The sequence below is a fragment of the Zophobas morio genome, unplaced genomic scaffold (assembly GCF_036711695.1).
Source record: "Zophobas morio isolate AGI-343-1 ecotype UQ-CSIRO unplaced genomic scaffold, CSIRO_AGI_Zmor_V1 ptg000017l, whole genome shotgun sequence".
In the NCBI taxonomy this organism is placed as follows: Eukaryota; Metazoa; Arthropoda; class Insecta; order Coleoptera; family Tenebrionidae; genus Zophobas; species Zophobas morio.
Window position 1 is genome coordinate 3,613,068 of NW_026972122.1, and position 23,249 is coordinate 3,636,316.

General features: G+C 35.8%; 1 protein-coding gene across 4 annotated transcripts; it reads left to right on the top strand.

Moving 5' to 3' along the window:
* Positions 1–21,611: 21,611 nt before the first annotated feature.
* LOC135130210 (uncharacterized) lies at positions 21,612–23,036 on the top strand. 4 transcript variants are annotated; one of them, XR_010280706.1, is made up of 4 exons: positions 21,612–21,695; positions 21,746–22,002; positions 22,056–22,421; positions 22,469–23,036. XR_010280706.1 is itself a non-coding variant. In XM_064057566.1 (3 exons), exons 2-3 carry the CDS (start codon positions 21,753–21,755, stop codon positions 22,145–22,147), a joined length of 342 nt encoding a protein of 113 aa, XP_063913636.1. In that variant the 5' UTR covers positions 21,612–21,695; positions 21,746–21,752; the 3' UTR covers positions 22,148–22,452. The 4 variants fall into 4 exon arrangements, 1 of the variants encoding a protein (XP_063913636.1); XR_010280707.1 differs by having other exon boundaries at positions 22,481–23,036; XM_064057566.1 differs by lacking the exon at positions 22,469–23,036 and having other exon boundaries at positions 22,056–22,452.
* The last annotated feature ends 213 nt before the right edge of the window (positions 23,037–23,249 follow it).

Sequence of the window (23,249 nt, forward strand, 5' to 3'; positions counted from 1 at the left end):
TTTCTTGTAAAGAAATAAGTATTTTGCAGTTAAGCTGAGCCCTCCTGGTTCAGGGCGAATGAAAAAAATCATCCCAATTGAGATAGGGCGGGTGGGCGGGCTTACATTTTGCCTTTTTGTTTTAATATGTGTAGACTTCTTTTCACAATATGAAACTTAAAACATATTTAAAATGGAAAATTTGTATCTATAAGGAAATATCGATTTTCCAATTAGGCTCCGCCCCATAATAGCAAAACCCACATTTCCTTACATAAACCATTTTAACCATGTTTTCAGTTTCTTGTTATGAAAAGATGGCTGTCTATATTAAAAAAATATATATTTTAATAATGAAGGCCGTCGGCCGAATCTCTACTTTTACATTTTCTCGATCTGTCATGATCCCTAGCGTACGAAGAAATGGGTCTCCCGTTTCCGTCTGTCTGTCTGTCTGTCTGTCTGTCCGTCTGTCTGCCGTCCTGATTTTTTTTTGTATGTTTTTGCAGAGTGATTCCTCTGTAAGTATTCTCTGGCTGTGCGAGTGAGTTGTGGTTGTCACCCCTTGGTGCTTGGTACCCGAGGGGGACCGCCCCCACCGCCCCCTCCCTTTACGCCGCCACTGTATAAATCCTAGGAAGATATCAAGTCAAAATATGTAAATAACGGGTGACTATTAATGATTGTGACTTTTTTTTGTCAGGTTGACGACACATTTAAAATTTTATGATGGCATACCTGATTGTCAAAATGAAATTTAGAACACCAATTATAATAGTTGTGTGTTTATGTTACGCCTTAAAAACACTCTGACCTGACCTGACCTGACCGCCGCCACTATATAAATCCTAGGAAGATTTCAAGTCAAAATATGTGAATAACGAGTGACTATTAATGATTGTGACTTTTTTTGTCAGGTTGACGACACATTTAAAATTTTATGATGGCATACCTGATTGTCAAAATGAAATTTAGGACACCAATTATAATAGTTGTGTGTTTGTGTTACGTCTTAAAAACACTCTGTATAGTTGAAAATATATCTACACTGTGGTGACGGAATTTGAACCAAATTTTCGCGATGGCTTTAATTAACAGCGGAGCGAAATCACATTTGAATACTTAATTTTAATTTAAAAGAAAGAAATTCAATCAAAAAAATCGTTAAACATAGGCAACCATGTGCACGTTTACTTAGAGGGCGGTAGTTGACTTTGACAAGAGAGCGGCATGGCGAATAGCATGGTGGAAGCGGGATGCGGCATTATGGTTTGGTTCGGTGTAGTGGATGCATGGTGAAAAGACACTGTAAGTAGTTGGCTTAAATTAGTTGGTTTGGTGGTTAATAAAAGGGAGGAAGCCTTTGTTTAACGCCAATTAATCGTAAGGACAACGTCACAGTTTTACCCAATATGCGCAGCTAATTCTTGCGGTTTTTTAAATTCAACGATCAGATTAGGATTTTAATCGTTAAGTGGTGCTAACACAATTTAACAGACATTTGCTAGGAGTTTTCATGAAATTCAGTGATTCAGGACCCGTTTCATTTTGTTTGTTTAATTATAAATAAGTTTCTGGATGATAGTACGTAAGTGTTACATTATAACACTTCTAAATTCTTCACACAAGATTGCTAATAATTCATTTACGGAAGTTGAATTAACTAATTCGTACTGTGAACTGACGGGGGGTAAAATAATTTCTTCCCTTAGGCAGTTATCATCGTTATTATCATCGTTATCATCATTACTACACCGAGGCATGTCCTCGCAACGTTCAAGATTGATTACATCACCGAGACCTATTCTCTCGCAACGTGGAAAACTACATCACCGAGGCATTTCCTCGCAACGCTAAAATTTACATCACCGAGACGCTTTTTCCTCGCAACGATGACAGATAAACTGACGAACGCGCGCTTAGTGATACAGGTGATTCTAATAAAAGATTGTTCATCAAGTTGGTTGTGAAAAAATGCTGCTTATTTAAAACTTTGAAACAGATGACAAATCTATCGAGTCATAAAGTTAGGTTAAGATTGACACTTGTGCAAAGAATGTGAGAGAATCCTCTAATTCTATGCATTTATGACAACGAACGAGTGACCAACAATCATACAACGAAGTGCCAAAATTCACAATTTTGCAAGCCAATTAATATATATATTACTGTGATAACTGATAACCTTTGACTGGGAAAACATTCCGCCAAAATTGAGACATATGCAGTTTTAAAGCCCGCGAAAAATTCAAAAATTGGACTTGAACTGTGGTCGTTAATAAAATGGAACTCGACGTTGCGATATTTTTTTTTGTGTAATGCGTTCAAACGCAAAGTGGTGAACCCCAAGATTAGAAAAGTGTCTTTATATTAAAGTGCAAAATATTGAGAGCAAATTGTTTATTCGTCTATTCTGGAGAGGGAAAAATCTGGAAACTGTCTTTCAAAAATAAAGTCAAATCTTACATACAAAGTAATCAAAATATTTAAATATAACCAACTAAAAAAAAAAAAAACTATTAAAATTTAATCTTAATCAGCAAATGTGTGATGATTTTACTCGGTTGACAGGTATATCACACACATCACATCTCTAGGCCCAGCAAAAAGCACACATGAATAAACACAAGAGGAACATGTATAAAACGCTCAAAATTAAAAAGAAATATTATAATCCTCCCGTTTTGGAGTCCACGATGACATTATAATTTAATTGATAAAACTGTTCAAGGTTCTTTTTCTTAAAATGAGAAATAAGATTACTTTAATAAGTGTTACTGCCCATTCACAATGGACATAAGACATAAGAACAAGCGCATAACATAATTTACGTTTTTGGTCTGTGTCTGGCTTATGCTTATCTACGTTCACAGTGGACAGAGTGAACTCTGTAAGAATTGTTAAACTGCGCAAACGCAGAACGGAATAACTCCCGGCCAAACATAGAAACGGCTAACCTCAAACTGAGTAAAAAAAAATATCTAACCTACAATTTCATACGATATTCGAACTTAACAACTCGCAGTACAGAACAGACTCGCAGTGTGAAGCTTTGATTATAATTTATATAATATAATCAAAGGTGTGAAGTGCCAAGTACCAACTGTCAAAGGGAATTCAATAGCAGCATTCAAAAGTCCCTAGATTTTAACATAATTTTGACATAATTCGTGCACAAAGTTGAACTTATTTCAACTTTGTGTACGCACACAAGGATTACATAAAACGTTCATAAGCATAAGAATTACGTTCGTCCACTGTGAACAGGGGTACACGTTTTCCATCGTTTCAACTTTACGTATTTATGTAAGCTTTATGTACTTGTTATGGCTTATGTCCATTGTGAATGGGCAGTTATACTCGACTGAGAAGTTATAAAGTGTGGGTAATTTAAATAAAACCATTCAAAACTGCAGACATCATCATAGGGGTTAAACCGGAATAAATCAGTTTTCTGCCACATGTGTTTTATATACATTTCAGATTAGAAAATCATTGATTAACTAGTCTTACATTAATTATTCTACTCGTTGAGTAAGACTTTTGCCCTTATATGAAATTACAAAGTTCTCCATACCAATGTTTAACAGCTGTTTACACAACAACCTGCTCTATCCTACAAATTCCTTTCCCCTTACCACTTCGAAGTCGAAGGTGACAATTTGGTCTGGTTTTCTTTGAGATCTACATTTATTTTATTATTTTACATAATCAGCAATCCTAATCTTCGTTCACACGATGCTAAAGGAGAATATTTAAAATTTGAAATATCAGTGGGTTTCATTTTTAATTTTTTTTTTTTACATTTTCCCCTTACAATACTTTGGTGACAAGTTTAAGCTCTTGGTATCCGGTATTTTTTTTTTGTAAAGTATCTTACAGCTTTTTAAATGCCATTTCATCTACTCTCCCCGGGGTATCTTCCAGTCATTTATGCGAAACTCGTCTACTATATCCACAGACAGATTTAAAGTCAGACCAAACGTCTCTAATCTAGTTATAGTTGTTTTTAAGATGGTAAAAGGTGCTTTTATATACACTCTTACACTTTTGAACTTCATTTTACGAAAAGCCAACACGAACTAATTGATACAGGAAGAGAACTCGAAAAGAAAGTTGTAGGAGGGCTTGGTATATTTTTTAACATATCAAAGCTTTGCTGTGCAGTAAAATTTGTTCTTTGATGGTTTACACAGAAAAATAGATTTGGATTATTGAATTATCAGTATTTTGTTAACAGAATACCTCCAACCCTTTTACTTAAAACCCGGGTTAGATTGTCTTTCTTTATGGTACTGAAAATATTAAATGTGACCTTCGCAAGAAACATGTAGTTATAGGTGTAGAAAATTTAGATTTTAGAACAAAATAAACAAAAAAATAAAAAGGCATCATCGTTACCTCTGTAAGAACACGAATAAAATCACACACGGGTCATGCTTAACTATATCTTTATTCAACTACATATTTCACAAAAACACCCGTAGCGTCGCCCCCACCCTGCTGGCTTACCCATATCCTATGTTAATCATGGGTTGCGTACCCACAGGTCAACGACACTACGAGACCCTTACAATCCCATGCGTAAAAATTAAATAATGCGAAGATTTGTTTGGAGATTGTAAAAAGTCGTACAGTCAACCAAGAAGTTTGATAGCACAAACGCCGTGACTCATTGACAACAAGTAGGTGGTCTACTGCGTTGCGTCGAATACACCGGCGTGCGACAAACAGGGGGTTTTTCTTCGATGTCGATTTCAAGTGTTTACTAAATAATGTCGATTCAAATTTTTACATCACGGTAGACAATAATTCCAAATTTTGTGTTTCTAAAAATTTTATTGATTCAAGTATTATTGAAAAATTATTTTCTATGATTTGACACATTTGTAAAGGTGATTTTATCGTGTTTCTAGTTATACTCCCATTTAAATAATTACTGTAGCGATTAAGTGCTAATTTAAAGACACGTGTTAGAATTTCTCTTTCTGTCGGAGTTGTGATATGTCTAATGGACTGGATGGTTTTCCCTAAGTTGTTTTTTACATTTAATAACTTCTCATTCAAAATGTTACAAAAGTAAATTGCTAGTAGGATACAAAATTTAATTTATATAAGCATTAATCTAGCATCAGAGGAAGAACTGTGAAAGTTATTATCAGTTATATTAATATTAACGTCAACTTCAAATGGGGAGAGTTAGTTTATGCTTGCTTATCTTGTATTATCATTTATGTGTTCTATGACTTGAGTATTGAACATCTACTTTTGGACACTCATCTCACAGCGAGGGGTGTACCAACACGATATGTTTCCGACCATATTAATATGTGTTTGTAGTGTTTATTTTGTGTTTCGTTTATGTGATAGCTGAGTTCAGTCTACAATATTGATGAATTATTTTGATTTAACCGCCAACTTGAATTAACATAAAATCTTGATGGAGTGTGACTTAACAAAATTTTTAAATTTAAATTTTAGAAGGTGATAAATTAGTACGAGAAATTTTGAACTTCATAAACACTTTCGTTCTGCTGCGAACTTATTTTTAGTGTTCGTTTTTTTTTTTTTTTCATCCACTCGTTGTAGTGAACTAGAGGATTATGTTAATTTCACAGCGAGCTGTGAGTGGTATAAATTTGTTGTCTGGATTTGAAAAGTACGAGGAGGCTTTTGTAGATGAAAAAATACAACCCCTTTGATAAAATTAAAACAATTATTACATACATATACATATTACATACTTTTGCAATTTAATTCATAGTCAATTTTCCACCTTTGTCATTCACTACTTAACTTTAGAACGCATTCTGCCATTTCAACAACACGACATAGGGTTATATTTTGTTGACGATCACAGCTCATGGCCAAATTTCAAACGTTTCGCGGGTTTTTGAATTTTTGTGCGCATGTCTGGATTTAATTGGAATGTTATCAACTTATCACAATGTGTAGCCTATTTTTTTCGGTATCGAATAAACTGTCTTGACAATATAATTATTAGAATTACTATTAAAAAATCAAACAGTGACACTAGACACTAGGAAATAAAGAGGCTACATTATGTCATGTAATATTCCGGTTCAATTTAAATTTAGTGCCAGAAAGAATGACAGTTTGGAATGTAGATTTGCCTTCTTCTTTGTGGAGTGGGGAGCTTTCATTAACTCTAGATTCAAATGAGATGCATTCAACCAGTGTTATTGAGAGAGGATGCAAGTCTATAATGTGTCGAAATCACATGTGTTTGAAACTTTTGTTTTACTTTATTTGTAAAATTTAACCAAAGGACAAATCTGCCATAAATTAAAAGGGACAGTTGTAAATTACAGACATTACGTCATTGGTCTAGACTGGCGTTGCTGACCGTTTTTTTTTTTTAATAACTCGTTCGAAATTTTAAAGGAACAAGAATTGTTATTTTATTTCAAGCGATTTCTCCACATTATACATTTTATTTTTTTGAATATAGTGTGGTGACCGAATTTGAATCAAATTTTCGCGCTGAAAATAAACAGCGGCGCGAAATCACATTTGAATAATTTGAATTTGATAAAAAAAAATCAAATCATAAATCGTTAAACATAGGCAACCAGGTGCACGGTAACGCTTGTTATATAGATGGACAGTTAGTAGCGCTAGGGGATTTTAGTTAGAGGTTTAGTTAATAGACAGACGGCAGCATGCCGAAGCGTCAGTCTGGATGTCTTTTTGTGAGTGTAATCACGTGGTAAGGTAGTTTTGGTTAGTTTAGTTGGTTTGGTAGTTAATAAAAGGGAGGAACGACAATCAATCGTAACTCCTATGACGACACAGTTTTCCCCCAACCCGTGTAGCTAATTCTTGCGGCTTTTAATCGAAAAAAACATGCGATCTTTCAACGCGGAACACGTGCTGTAAATTTGTTTTATTGTTTATAAATTCACCAATCAAGTTCGTTTTTCTTAATCGTCAGCTAGTGCTAACACAATTTAACAATCAGGATTATTTAAATAAACCACTTGCTAGAAGATTTCATGAAATTCACTTACTCAGGATAACACCTTTCTTGTTTAATTACGAATAGGTTTCTGGATGCATATACGTAAGTATTACATTATAACACTTCTTAATTCTTCACAGAAGATTGCCAATAGTTCATTTACGGCAGTTAACTAAAAATTCATTATACTGCGAACTGGCGTAGGATTAAAATAATTTATTCCATTAGGCGGTTATCATGGTTATTATCATCGTTATCATGATTACATCACCGGGGCATGTCCGCTCAACGTTAACGATTGATTACATCACTGAGGCATGTCCTCGCAACGTTAAAGATTGATGATTGATTACACCACCGAGGCTTATTCTTCGCAATGTTGTAATAACCCAAACTTCCCGCCTTTAAATTGACCTTGACAAAGTTTGAAAGGCCCGCGAAAAATTCAAAAATTCAAAGTTTGGCCTTGGCTGTGATCGTCTAACAAATAGAAACCTACGTTGTGTGTGTTTTTTTTTTTTTTTTGAAAAATGGCAGGAAGACGTTCTTTCATACAAATGAGCATATGCTGCATGTGAGTTGAAAGCGCAAGAAATAATAGACAAAATTAGGGAGGTCGAAATCCTTCCTTAGGAGGAAAAGAAACGAAGAGCGACAGTGACTCAGCGTGCCCTTCTGGTGGTTCCGCAGGGTCAAGGCGTCATCGGTCTTCATTCCCAACAACCCCTTGGGGTTTTATTCACCGAAATATTACATTTCAAACACCTTGAGATATATGAAAGAAAACACTCGCGAATTGACAGACATACACGTATGAAAAACGAACAAACGCAAATATTTGAATATCACAAATTTAATAAAACAAAGCAAAATCCGACTTAAGTAACTGGATGCAAATACACAAGTTATTACGGCGTGTAGCGGCAGATCTCTTTTTTTTTAATGTTACGGCAGTTAACAGGAGCACAACAAAAGTACCCCTGGGGTGTTGTAACACAAGCGGAGTTTGGGGCTACCGGTCTGGAGCTGTTCTCCCCCCACGACGGTGATTCTATCTATCGCAAAGCCTACCCCACACGCATATTTCCATTACGAACGTGCCCTGCGGAACTAGGCCATTACGGTCGTCCGACCCGCAAGAGATCTCGGCTATGAGCAGAAGCCGAGAAATTTACAACATCGGCGGCCGCCCCTGAATCTATCCAAACCTGTGGACTTGTACAGGTGACACGATAAATCTCGCCAGCTCGACTAGGAACCGAACTTCGCTTCTGCCACGTTTTCTGTGTCATTTAACCTCAATTCCATTTGAAAATATTCAATCTCTTATAACTCTGATATTAACAACAACTGAACAAGTGTTAAAGTTTCAAAGAGCAATAAACAACATTTAGATTCGCCATACAATCTTGTGAAATTTTAAACAACAAATAATTCTTATGTGAGATTAAAGTTGGACAGCAAATAATTTATATGATAGAAACATTCATCAGCAAAGTATTTACAAAGCAGAATTCAGCAAAGATTTATCAACAGAAGATCTGGTGTGTAATAAACTTGTACAAATAAAAATATTATGTGAGGATAAAACTGTAGAACATGAAATTTGCGTTCAATTGAAATTATACAAGAAATAAAATAACTGAGGTTAAAATTGTGAGATTAAAGAAATATTGTTTGAGGTGGAAAAATGCAGAGTTAACAAAATTTACAGGAGATTAATAATTGCCACACTTTATCAACGATTCAAACAAAGAGTTTACATTATGTCAAATTATATCATGATCTAAGTGATTGCTTACTTCAAAAAAAAACAATTTACTTTGAGAGTTTAAAATACCGCGAACTGGTTACCCCAACAAAACATATAATAAACAAACACAAAAATATCCAAACATCGCTCCGAGGGAAAAATCGTCTCGGTGATGTAAAATTTAAAAATCGTTGCGAGGAAAAAGCGTCTCGGTGATGTAATCAATCTGTAGCGTTGGGAGGGCATGCCTTGATAAATTAATCAATCTGTAGCGTTGTCATAGCATGCCTCGATGATAACCGCCTACGGGAAGAAAACATTTTAAACCCCTCCCGCCAGTTTGCATGTATAATGAACTTGTTTAACTGCCGTAAATGAACTATTAGCTACCTTATGTGAAGAATTTAGAAGTGTTATAATGTAACACTTACGTATATGCATCCAGAGACCTATTCGTAATTAAACATAAGGTGTTTTCCTGACTAAGTGAATTTCATGAAATCTTCTAGCAAGTGGTTTATTTAAATAATCCTGATTGTTAAATTGTGTTTACACTAGCTGACTATTAAGAAAAACTAACTTGATTGGTGAATTTACAAACAATGAAACAAATTTACAGCACGTGTCTCGCGTCGACCGGAAATCCGCATTTCTCCGATTAAAAGGGCGCAAGAATTATCCGCGCGGGTTGGGGACAACAGAGTGACATCAGTTACGCTTGACTGTCGTTAAACAAAGGCTCCCTCCCGTTTTATTAACTACCAAACCAACTAATTTAAACCTAGCGCTTACCATGTGGTTACACTCACACAAGCACATTCAGACTGCCTCTACGCCATGCAGCTTCTCTACCAACCCTCTAACCCTGTAAATGAAATCTCCCTAGCGCTACGTGCTGCCATCTAACTCAATAATCATGCAAGTAACCCCTAAGCGCTACGTGCATTAAACCCGACATGCATATTTGGTTATTATTCAAATATGATTTCGCGCCGCTGTTAATTAATTTCAGCGCGAAAACTTTGATTTAAATTCGGTCACCACAACGCGTTTTAAAATTGTGATGACTATGAAATTATTTGGTTTTCGCTATTTATGGATCAATTTTAAATTTTCAAAAAGTAGAAATTGTATTAAAAATTCCATTGCGCTTTACAGAAATAAAATATCTTAATAAATATAATTGAGTAAACATGGGCAGAATAACTTTTTTTTTTCATTATTGTCGCATAGACAATGTTGATTGCACCTCGCCCAAAGAAAACTTTTTCGTCCTCACCTGATTAAAAAACTGAAGCAAATTTTTGGGTTGGTAATCCTGAATTATTGGCAGCAAAGTTATTATGTTAGTTCACAATTTCAATTCGACTTAGGTATACCATAATAAAATTTTAAATGTACTGCTAGTCTAACAAAAATCACAAATTTTAATAGTTACTTGGTAGGTATTGTTACGAAATAAACCCATACTCCGCCCCGGTACGACGCCTATGGGCCGTCGAGAACTTTCTAGTGTGACTCATTGTCGAGGACAGCCACCGGCGTTCGCTAGAGAAAGGCCTGGACGCGGAAGTCGCGATGGATTCCAGAAAGACCTGGATCATGAAACTTCTAGAAGGAGAGTATGGCTTTAAATTGAGGCCACTTTCGGGAGCGATCATTATTCAATCAAGAAGTCGAGTCCACCACGAAGTTATTTTGTACATAATCACTGTAATATGTATTTAGTTAGTCGTGTAAATTTGAGTTACTAAGAAATAAATTGTTGAGTTTAACTCATGCCGATTTTATTCACCGATCTACGTAACAGTATATATAATTATTATCCCGGCGCCTCCGCCCTAAATTGACAGATACATTTTTTTTTGTAATGGTTGATGTATGCTAATTTATATTTTGTGTTTTTATGGTAGGTATATTAAAAACTAAAAAAGTTGTCTATTTATTTGTCACAATACTAATATTCACAAATTCAACAAATTGAAAAATTGAAAACTTTTTTAAAGAACGAGAATTTTCAACAAAGACAATTATGAAAGAATAATTGCCGAAAATCTTGCCTTTCTATACATATAGATACTATTGATGACGGAAATTACTAAATATTGATATTTTCAAGACTATTTTTGATAGAAGTCTGCTTATTTCTGATTATTGTTACTAATCCTCATATTATTAATTAGTTAAAAATGCATAAATTAAATTCTAGCGTAAACTATATTAGTCAAAAAAGAAAATTTTATCAAATATTTGACTAAAGCTATAACATTTTTTTTTTATTACAACATACGCTATGTTTAGATAGAAGAGCCTTGGAAGTAGAAGGTCGGGATTTGGCTTAAGTTCAACCTCAACCATCCCAAGGTTGTTTTTATTATTTTAGGATCTACTCCTTTAATGTTCCTAAAATTCGAGAGCAGAGCAACGTTATGATAGTTTTGTAATAAGTATGACAACTAGTTGATTGTCTTTTGTTGTTTGTCCGAGAGAAAGAGAAAAAGTTTTATGCGCAGTTTTTCCACCACTATACATACGTTTGTCTTAACTGCGATCATGGTTTAAATATTTTAGATACTCCTAACATGGAAACTTGAAGTTACTGGACTTTCATTAAACGCTTCCTTTCTGGAATCATAATAATAATAATATCTTAATCTTAGCTGCTGATACGTGTTAAACAATGGCGTGGTGAGTTAACTTGGTTAAGTTTAGTTGGTTTGGTAAATAATAAAAAAAGAAGAACCTTTGTTTAACGAAAATCAGTCGTAACGACGAGGACGCCACAGTTTCCCCAACACGCGTAGCTAATGCTTGCTGCTTTCGAAGCGGAAATAATGCGAATTTTCGACCGACGCTAACACGTGTTGTATTGTAAATTTGTTTTCTTGTTTGTAAAATCACAGGTCTTGTTATGAGTTTAATCGTTAACTAGTTCTAACGCAATTTAACAGTCAGGAATTTGTTTAGGAGATTTCATGAAATTCACTTTGTCAGGACTCGTTTGATTTTGTTTGTCTAATTATGAATAAGGTTTCTGGATGCTTATACTTAAATGTTACATTATAACACTTCTTAGTTCCTCACACAAGAATGCTAATAGTTAATTTACGGCAGTTAAATTAACCAAACGTTGCCCCACTCTGAGAGAAGACCGTGTAAGTGCGGTAGAATTCATAATATCGTTACCGAGATATTTTCTCGCCACGTGGAAAGCTATATCACCGAGATAGGTATATTTTTTCGCAACTTTGAAAATTACATCACCGAGACGCATATTTCTCGCAACGTCTGATACATTTTGTGTTGTTTATTTATCATGTGTGTTTGTCTGGAATAAGCTGGCACACTCCACGATATAAACTCTCAAAGCTAATGGTTGTAAGTACCCAGTCACTTGGATCAAGGCATAATTTAACATAATGTAAACTCTTTGTTTGAATCGTTGGCAAAGTGTGGCATAATTTAACGTAATGTAAATTCTTTGTTTGAATCGTTGATAAAGTGTGGCATAATTTAACGTAATGTAAATTCTTTGTTCTGGCAGCGCCTATATTGAAAGCGTATTTTCAAACCGAGCACATGTTTGAACTGTAAAATCTCGTTGAACAAATTAACAACATTGTGGGTTATGTGGGGCGTGTTTTTATTCCTTTGAGTTACACCACTATTTGCACACATTGGGAGACATATTTTTGACGCATTTTTTTGAACGACGCATTGGTCCGATGCCACTTTGAACTTCCAGATTGCCTGTTATGTTTTTTTGTGTTTGTGTGGGGGAATTAAAACGATGGACACAAAGTATTAAATTCATGTAATTTTGTTAGCTTTTTCAATTTTTCACCTCATACAATTTTCTTTATCTCACAATTGTAGCCACATTAATTTTCTTTGCTGTATAATTTAAATTGAACGTAAATTTTCATGCTCTGCAGTTCCAAACCTTACGTAATTTTTGTCCGCACTAGTTTTATTTCACACCAGATCCTTTTGTTTTTATAAATCTTTGCTAGTTTTTGTTTAGTAAATATTTTGTTGATTAATGCTTCCATCATATAATTGTTTGATGTCCAATCTTAATCTCAGATAAGAATTCTTTGCTTTTTATAATTTCACGAGAGTGTATGGTGAATTTAAGTGTTGTTTATTGCTCTTTTGAAACTTTAACACTTGTTCAGTTGTGATTTAATATCAGAGTCATAGAAATTGAACATTTAAATGGAAATGGGGTTGAATAACACAGAAACACGTAGCGGAAGCGGAGTGCGCGGTTCCTTGTCGAGAGAATAGAAGTCAGGGACGGTCGGGATGACGTGACGCTGTCGACTTGGCCCAATAGTCGAGACCCATCCACGAGTTTGCGACCGTAACGGCTTGTTTTCGCGCTCATAGAGGGCTGCTGGGTCGCATGTGTTTGTCGATAGAATAGAATGCTCTAGAACGAAATTGACGTAGTTCGATCGCCACACTCTTGTAGCGCTCTGGTGCCGCTCCCGCTGCACGGTTTTTTATTAGCATTTTGTTCTCTTGTTGACTGCCATAATTTTAAATTTGCCGCCACACGTCCGTAATAACTTGGTGTATTTGCATCCAGTTACTTTACTTCAGATTTTTGAATTGATTCAGAACGTTTAATTTGATTTCATTTAAAGTTTTTTTTTTTGTAGGCGAGCATTACGCGGTGTCTTCAACGGGCACAACTTAGTCGCACAGCCAAGGCCAAATTTTGAATTTTTGAACTTTTCGCGGGCCTTTCAAACTTTTTCAAGTGTCAATTTAAGGCGGGATGTTTGGGTTATCACAGGATTGAACTTATTTTCCTAGACGATTTTGCAAATAAAGAAGTGGCTAATGCCTACCATTTTTGCCAATTCGTGTTGCCCCACATGGGGTTCCTCCTCAAGAATTTGAATGACTTATTATAGTTCGAGTTTCTGATCGGTAGCTACCCTTTGCTTTAATAACTTAAATACATTTTGCACAAATTGTAATAAATCTCTCCAACTAAAAACTCCCTAGCACTATGTGCTGCCATCTAACTCAATAATCATGCAAAATTAACCCCTAAGCGCTACGTGCATATTTGGTTGCCTATATTTAACGATTTCCTTTTTTTGATTGAAAATTTTTTTCTTCTTTCAAATTCAAATTATTCAAATGTGATTTCGGGCCGCTGTTAATTAATTTCAGCGCGAAAACTTTGATTTAAATTCGGTCACCACAACGAACAGAATTTTTTTATTGTCAAACATTTTGATGAACAATTTATCATGTTTCTGATTACCTTAAAACGCTTGTAAGATTCCAGAGCATTCGGTTTTGCATTTTTTTTTTCCAAAAATCTGGATGTCAAGGGTAAAAACTGAAGACGAACTCATAAATCACAGGAAGAACTCAACACGGATTCATAAACCACAAGTGCAGGTGTATAAAATTTAAATAACATTTATTTCGCAAAATTTTGTGATGTCATTAACTTTTTAAAAATACATTTATTTTACTTTCCCTGAACAAACAGTCAAACTCAGATTTCAAAAAATAACACATTATTTATTGCAACAGCGTATTTTAATAGTTTCAAATATATGTACATACTCGTAAAAACGTCACTTTAGAAACAAATTTATCACACATTAAAAACTGACCTACAGTAATGTAGGTATCTAAAACCAATCATAAAAAAACAACAACATCGTAATCTTAATGTTCATAACGTAAAACTGACAAAATACACAATTATCTTATCAATTAATTTTGCCATTAACGACAATTAAAGTTTTTTCCTATCTTACGTTGCACCTGAGAAGTAAACATCTTCATTTTTCTGGCTTTGGCTTATATTTCAATTTAATTTTTTCACCTTCTTGTACCTTCCTAGTGCTTTAACACCTTTATGCAACACGATAATAACCTCAATCTTTTCTCTTGAAATTTTAAAAATGAAACTCATAAATTAACACAGTGGCTTATACGTAAAATCTGCCTGCCTTTTACTTTGCGACGAAAAATGTCCAATCACTAATTCATTAAATTCAGGGGTGGACTGCATCAAATCCTTCCCCAACGAACACATCGCCAAAATATCATAATTATCCTGAACTTGCACTTTCTCAAAAAAAGTCCTAGCCTGTGCAAACGTCTTAAAACACCTCCCCGGCTCTGCCGTCATTAACGGCATCGTACAAACCATTTTCAACAACTTCGACGTTTCAGCAAACGCACCATGTAAACTGTGCTTATGGAAGTACTGCAAAAGGACCAAAACACTTTCCGCTTGTTTCATTTCTTGTCGTTCATACAAAATATTAAGTTCATCACTCAACACTTTCGCATTGAAATTGTTAAACGTACTAACCGCAAGATTGAGTTCAGTGTTTGGAAACGTCTCTTCGTACTTCCAGAAGTACTTAGATTTAACTAACGCAGCTATCGACAAGTATAAGTACGTCGAACGCGCGAAACTATCATCTAAGTGGTCCAAAATTACGTCGCAAATTTTTCCAGCCAGTTCATCGTTGAACTTCTGCTGAATTTCGTCGGGGGACAGCAACGGATCCAGCGACAGCAAAATGTCGTATTCGTTTGAAACACTCGTCGGCGGCTCTTGCTTAAAAACGACACCGTCGAACTCGTTTTCTTCGACTGTGATTTCTTCTTTAATTACGGTAGCTTGGTGCACGCTTTCACTACCAATTGTCTTTTCTGTGTGTTTCTTCAGAGCTTTGACGGTTTCCTTGAACGTTTCGACTGTCTGACTTACACTTACTACGTCGCAAAGCTCGACTTGGTCCAACTTTTGCACAAAATCGTTACACGCGGGCATCAACTTCCCGAAAAAGCACAACCAGTACATGAAGTCTTCGTTTTCGAGCAAAGTTTGTAAAGCTTGAGCTTTAGAAACCAGCGCTGGGTCTACTTCAGAAGCGGCAATTTCGTTAATACACGTACGAATGTTGTCTTTGTGTATTACCACGGTCATTAGTTTTTGGGAATCGAAGTTCCAGCTGATTTTATAGCCCCGAGGAAGTCTTCGTTCCACGGTTGCGTTAAGTGCTTGAACGCACTTTTCCGACTGAGTGAAAAACAGGGCTATATTTTCCAAATTACCGAAAAACATTTTCACTTCTTTGAATTTCCACACAGTCCGTTCGACAAATAAATCAAAATTGTGGGTGTAGCTGTAAATGAATTGCACGTTTTTGTACACGCTTTTGATTTCTGAGTGGAGTTGATTTTTAGTGTCAGGCGAAATAAAGAGGTCGTGACTGTATGAAATTAACTTGTGTGGTTTCTTGACCACTCCTAGACGCGCCAATTCTATTAAAATGACGTTAGACACTTCTTGGAACGATTTATTCCCTAGGGTTTTAAACCCCAAGAAACGTTCAAATATTTGTCCTTTTAATTCATACCGGATGATGAAAATCGCCGTCGACGACCCCAAATTCGCAGCTTCGTTTAATTCTATTGATACAAAGTCTGTTTGGGCTATTTCCTCGCGAATCACATCAATGTACACTGAATGAATCGAATCCAACAAATCTTCTTCCAAATTTTGCAACAATTCACCAAAACTCGGATTTAATTCCTTCAATTTGTTCATTTCGTGTTGAAAATTAAATTCGCCCATGTTATACTTAACGCAGTCAATTAACACGTTCAACGCGTACTGATTTTCGCAAACCGCTTCGTTGTGTTTTTTTATTTGGAAAAAATAGTCTCTGCTTAGTCGGTGTGCCGGGTTTGATTCTCCCACCACGAGGTAGTTTAAAGTGTTGATTTTATGCCACGTGCTTTGTTGGTGTTTGGTTACTTTCTTTTTTAATTCAGTTGGTGACATGATGCCTTGTGTAACCCCCACCGAGTCCCACAAATCGTCGTCGTCGTCTTGTGGCACGCCGTTGTTCATTACTAGGCAGAAGTAGCAAAATAAGGCGCCTCTTCTGGGGCACCCACACAACCATGGTGTTAATTCGTAGAGTTTGCTGTCGAATTTGAATGTTTCTTGTTTTTGAGTTTGCACATTCACTGTGGTTTGAATGATGTCGATAGGTCTGGGTGGGCCTAGGCGTTTTAGAAGGATTTTTTGGCTTTCGACTAGTTTCTTGCCTTCTGTTAAGGTTTTGATGTTGTTTATTGAATTCATTTTGTGAAGAATTTGAGGTTAGTAAACATAAACACGGAACAGCTGGTTTGGGTGTGGGGAGTTTGGGAATTAAATTGGTAGCCCTGCAAATTACTTACATTCTTACAATGTGAAGGCGGTTATAGTCAACGGAAGATGGCGCTTTTTTGTATTTCGAGATTTTTTTTCTTTTCAAAAAAGTATTAACAATATTAATTAAATAAATTTATATTTTGTAACACACGTGAGATCAAATGCAAACAAATGAAAACTTTATCACTATTGAGGTCGGGGCTTCAGCTCGTGATTAATTTTTCATTCGTTGCCAGACCAAGGGGCGAAACTGCAAAATCTGAATTTCCCTACAAAAGTTTGCGATTTTCAACATGTTTCAAGTTTTTATTGTGAAAAAATGACTATGTATATTAAGAAAAAAGGCAAAATATAAGCCCCGCCCACCCGCCCTACCTCAATTGTGATATTTTTTTTATTCGTCGTGAGCCAAGTGCAAATTATTTTATTTTTCAACAAGAAATTACCATGTAACACGTTTTTGAGTATCGTGTTGTTCAAAGAATACTATGTATATTAAATAAAATTAAAGCCAAATTTAGATCGAAATCGATGTGTGGGGTTTATCTTTTGGCTTTCTTTTTTAGATATAGTTTGCTTTAAACAACACGATTGCCCAGGAACATGTTTCATCAATCAATTTCTTGTAGAAAAATAAGGATTTTGAACTAAGCTCCGTCCCACGGTGTACGATGAATAAAAAAATCATCACGATTCAGATAGGGTGGGTGGGCGGGGCTTATATTTTGCCTTTTTTCTTAATATATCTAGTCATCTCTTATATATTATTATTATTATTATTATTATTATTAAAATGAAGCGCTCGGGCAGAGACCGAAGTCTGTTATGCCCGCGCAAGACGACAATTGATGCAATCACAAATTATTTTAAATATAATAAATTATGGATATAACTACAACTATCTACGGTTTCGAAAGGTGTCGTAGTTGACCTTAAATCTAGGAACGGAAGCACTTTCAACAACTTCAGGGGGTAATGCATTCCATTCGGTGAATACCCTGTTAGTGACGAACGTCTGACGAATGGAAGTCCGAAAATTGTCCTTCTCCAATTTGAACCGGTGACCTCTGGTTCGTCCATCAATGTTGACAGGAAAAAGATGTCTGATAGGTGAACTAATATTTGTAAAAGCCTGAAATGTTGTCAACATGTCACCTCTTACACGCCTGTCGGCTAACGATGGCAATTTCATAAGATTAAGTCTGTCAGGGTAAGAGGGGCGCACTTGTCCGTACGGTATTCTTGTGGCACGACGCTGGACAGATTCTAGTAAATTGATATCACGTTGTAATGTTGGAACCCAAACGCAGTTGGCATATTCTAATATCGGTCTAACATAAGTTTTATACAGTTTAGTTACAGTATTTACATCAGCTTTAGCAAATGTCTTTCCGAGAAGATATAGTATCTTGTTGGCTTTTTTCACGACTTTTGTGATATGTTCAGACCATGTCAAAGTAGACGTTACGATAACACCCATATCCGACAAAGAAACACACTTGGTAAGCTCGGTGCCGTTGATATAATAAGTTTGCTTTGGATTGTCGCTGCCTAAATAAAGGATATTACATTTGTCCGCATTAATTGGAAGTAACCATTTTAGTGACCAGTTATAAATAGTTGCTATATCCTTCGTTAAGACTTCATAATTGGAACAAATATTGTAGATTTTCAAATCGTCAGCATACATTGCCCAAGGAGAAATTAAGCAGTCTTTTATGTCGGATACATACGCTAAAAACAACAAGGGTCCTAATACAGAGCCCTGTGGTACACCGCTCAGAACTGGAAAAGGAGAACTAAACATATCACCAACCTTAACCTTAAATATTCGGTCAGAAAGAAAAGATTCAATCCACCTGAGAAGACTATCTTGGATTCCATAATGTCGTAATTTCAAAAGGAGTCGGCGTTTCGGCACACGATCGAAAGCCTTCGAAAAATCAAAATACGCGATATCTACTGAGCCACCAGAATCGAGTTCTCTAGTCCAGTTGTCTAAACAACAGAGCAAATTGGTCGCTATGGACTTTCCAGGTGTGAAACCATGTTGCTCACGAGGTATAACCTGGTGTGCTGTTAAAAACGCCACCAACTGATCGTAGATGATACATTCCATTAGTTTCACTACTACTGAAGTTAAACTTATAGGCCTATAGTTCGCCGCATTAAACTTGTCCCCTTTTTTGAACACAGGTGTGATGGTGGCAGTTTTCCAATCGTTTGGCAATCGTCCTGACCGAAATGATTGCTTCATCAACATGCAAAGCGGGCGAGCAAGGGAACTGCCACACTCTTTTAAAATTTTTGCACTAATACCATCAGGACCAGGAGATTTGGTAGTATCTAATTTGTGCAATTTATCTTTTATTAAATCGTAGGAGAAGCATATACCACTAAGACAATCGAAGTTATGAGTAGTCAACAAATTCGGTATATCCGCGTCTGGTTCAATTGTGAACGACTGAGCAAAAGTTTCAGCAAAAATGTTGGCTGTAACGCAATCGTCCTCTATAATGTGCCCGGTTGCATCTTTCACCTGCGGCTTTCTGACAGGCCCTGATAATTTATTGCGAATGTAGCTGTAGAACTTTTTGGGATTTTTCTGATCGGCAATACTTTTTTCATATTTATGTTTTACATCTTTGATGATTGACGAAACGCGGTTAGAAAACGCACGATGAACCTTATAATCATCTTCCTTGCCTGTTCGTTTAAAGGTTCGCCAAAGTGAACGTTTCTTTTTTATTAATTTTAATATTTTGTTGTCAATCCATGGTTTAGAAGAAGATGCTTTGTAAGTGATGGTGTAAGAATACTTATCAGTTGCTAGTTTTAAATGATTTTTAAAACTTTCCCAATTTGTATCAACCGATGGATGGTTTAAAAGGGTTGCCCAGTCTACAGTAGACAAATATTCATCAGCTTTTTTAAAGTCAACAATCCGCTTTTGTAAGGTAACAGTTTTAGATCTCGCTACAAAACAAAGTTGGAGATCTAGCTTTAAAGTTACATGATCAGATTTGCCGAATGGGTTTAAATAATTCAAATTTGCTAGTGAAGTATCATCAGACGTTAAAATCAGATCTAATGTAGACGGTCTTTGGTTCAGCCTATAACGGGTGGGTTCATTAACAAGTTGGTTCAAGTTGCTATTAACTAGCAGATCTATTAATAGCTGCGAAGATGGACTGAAATGTTGACTCATATTTAAAGGCCAAGCTATGTCTGGCATATTAAAGTCTCCGAATACAAAAAATTTATTGTGAGTAAAGGCAAGTTGCGACAGAGAACTGAATAAGTTATTATCATCAGCAAGCAGCACTGGTCTCGGAGGGCGATAAACACATCCCAGGACAAAAGTAACATTTTTATCAGATACTTTCAAAAAAAGTGAATCAATGCCGAAAGTATTAACATTTATAGGAGTTACCGAAAATTCTGATAAAATCTGGTCAGAAACATATATACATACACCCCCTCCTAATCTATTAATTCGATCACTTCTGAAAAGAGTGAAATTCGGCACAGAGACGAAGCTGTCAGGTATACTAGGAGATAACCACGTTTCTGCCAACAAAACAAATGAAGGATTGTTGCAAGAGATAAACGCAATTAATTCGTCATATTTGGCGAGAAGAGAAGCAATATTCGAGTACACAAGAGAACTAACAAAGTAATTACAGTTATTTTTATTATTGAATTGAAGCATTTTGTTGCGAAAGATCAATATCTGTCAAGGGAACGTCAGAAATGTCAATATTTCGTAGTTTACCGCAAATTTTCTTTAACCTTTTCTGAATTTTCTTACAACGATTCTTTATGCTTTTGTGCTGAACAATAGGAAATATATCAAACAGCATATCTATTATACCTTGCACGTCAGTTGTGTATTTATGAGCCAGTTTCAACAGATCAACTTCTCCAGTTGCTTTTTCTAGAAACTCAACCGTCTGCTCAAAATTGAGTGGGTACTGGGCATTCTCAAGCAGCTGTTTCGCTGGATGCAGTAAGTCAGAAACAGGGGTTAAACTTTCGGTGGAATCTGAAGGCTTAATCCTTTTCGTTGGTTGCTCTTGCTGAGTATTTTCCGCATGTGATCCAAGTGATAAGTCCAAGGGATTTTGTTCAGTTAAACTGTCGTCCTGTGTAGGGCGCTTAGTTCCCACTTCTGGTGAAGTTGCTGTCTGACTACCGTTACTAGGACTCTCTATAATAATGTTGGTAATGCCGGTATCATTGGGGGAAGACGCTGTAATGGCACCCGGACAGTCGTTTGCTAGATGTCCAGTCAATCTGCATTTGAAACAAATGTTGTCATAGCTCATGAAAATTCGGTAGTTCGTTTCGTCGTACTTTATAACAAGTGAAGACGGAAGATCTATTAACTCGTTAGGTTGGACATAAATCTGTCGACGAAAACTTAAAACATGTTTGTATTCATCGTTTTGTATACTTGCTCTAAGAAATGACATGGGGGAAACCCAGGGGTCTTGAAATGAGATAGCCTTCACCTTATCCTTTCTTTGCGAAGTTTTCCGACCCGCCCGCCAGGAGTCGTAATGAAAAGAAATCTGTAAAAGCTGTGATTTTCAAAATTTTTGAGAATTCGTTTAGATCTCCTAGCAACGGCAGTGTTTATCATTTGACACATTTCATGTTGTATTCGCGTGATTTATGCGTGATTTCATAGTGGGATAGTGCTTCTCAAAGTTTTCTTAATTTGTGTTTACATTGTACATTGCAGAGTCTAATTGCCAAATGTAAGTATATAACTTTGCCTTGACTAGATTATTATACCCAATTTTTGTAGAACAAAAATGCAAGACAACAACATGTTACGGATATACCTACGACGAGAGTTAAGCCGATCTTTGGGTTCCACATCCAAATCGGTTTATGGCGCAAATAATAAAGCCGCGAATAACCAAAAACTGGTGGTTTTAAACAACAACCAAATTTATAGCAGAGGGTACACTGGCTTCCATCATTTTCGACCAGACAAAGACTACATACCAGGAACGCAAAAGTCGCATAGATTTGCAGTACCAGCTATTTTGCCTTTCCACGGTAAAAAATTGAAAGTCACTACAAAACAAATATTAAGATATTTTTATTCACAGCTGATAGTGAACTTACTACAGCATCACTCGAAGCAAACCACATTGATGTGGCAATCACAAGAACGCCTTTCGCTCCGCTAAGAAGTTTCTAGGAGATCAACGTTTGGTTGGTATCGTGAAAGGATTGGCTTCTTTTCAGCGAGAATTTTTTGAAAACTAGATTAGAAACGTAAATCGAAAAGCAGGAGTTTTACATTTGAGGTGAAAGCAGATGCCATTGCCATTTGGAAGTATGGTTCAAAATCGTATAAACTTCTGCCAAGAATGTTTATGTTGCTATCTATTAACACTTTGAGGGCAACCCTAAATAAAGTTCCAATAGAACCGGGTATCATCAAACCTATATTCGAAGTTCTCAGAAAGCAAGTAAGTCGCAAAATTAAAGCTAAGTATGTACTCTCATCTTTGATGAGATGTTCATTCAGCCTCATCTGGACCACTTGCCTTGTGATGACAGTTGTGGTTTTTGAAGATGACGTTTCAACAAGGACGGAAAAAATTGCAGACCATATTTGCGTACTCAGGGAATTTTCGGAAGGTAGAAGTAACCTTTTTGCTTTTTGTAAAAATTCTATGCCTGGCGTAAACACTGTCCATTTTTTTATAAAACGGTTATGAAAGGGGCAACAGCGATTGATTTTGATTTTCGGGAGTGTTTTGCATATCGAAGAACTAAAAACTCAACTTTTTCATTTATTTTTAAGAGAGTCTATCTTTAGATCTATGAAAAAAGTCAGCAATGTAGTATTTGGTAAGGAAGAGCCTAACAAATCAATTCCATTGGAAACAGAAATGCAACAGTTATATTTACGTTTTACAGAAAGAAAGTAGAACGTTTGTATAATTTTGGATTTTGCAGGTTATTCATCAGCTTTGTTTTGTTCATATCATAACAAAGTACTGGGAAACATATTTGGTTATCAATTTTGAACATTTAATATTTAAAATGTTATTTTATTTTGCACTATTTTGTTTGACTTTTGCTTACTTTTCTAATTTTCTCTTAAGATATTTTTAGGATATTATCAATGTATTTATTTATTTATTGTTATTATTGTATTTACATTTACAACTGAATGTTAAGTTTTAAATATACTGTGTCAAATATTTTATCTACTTTTTTTTACACTGTTTGTGTTTTTTATATGTCAGCTTCAAAACGTATTTACACGTTTTGAAACTAACATATAAAAT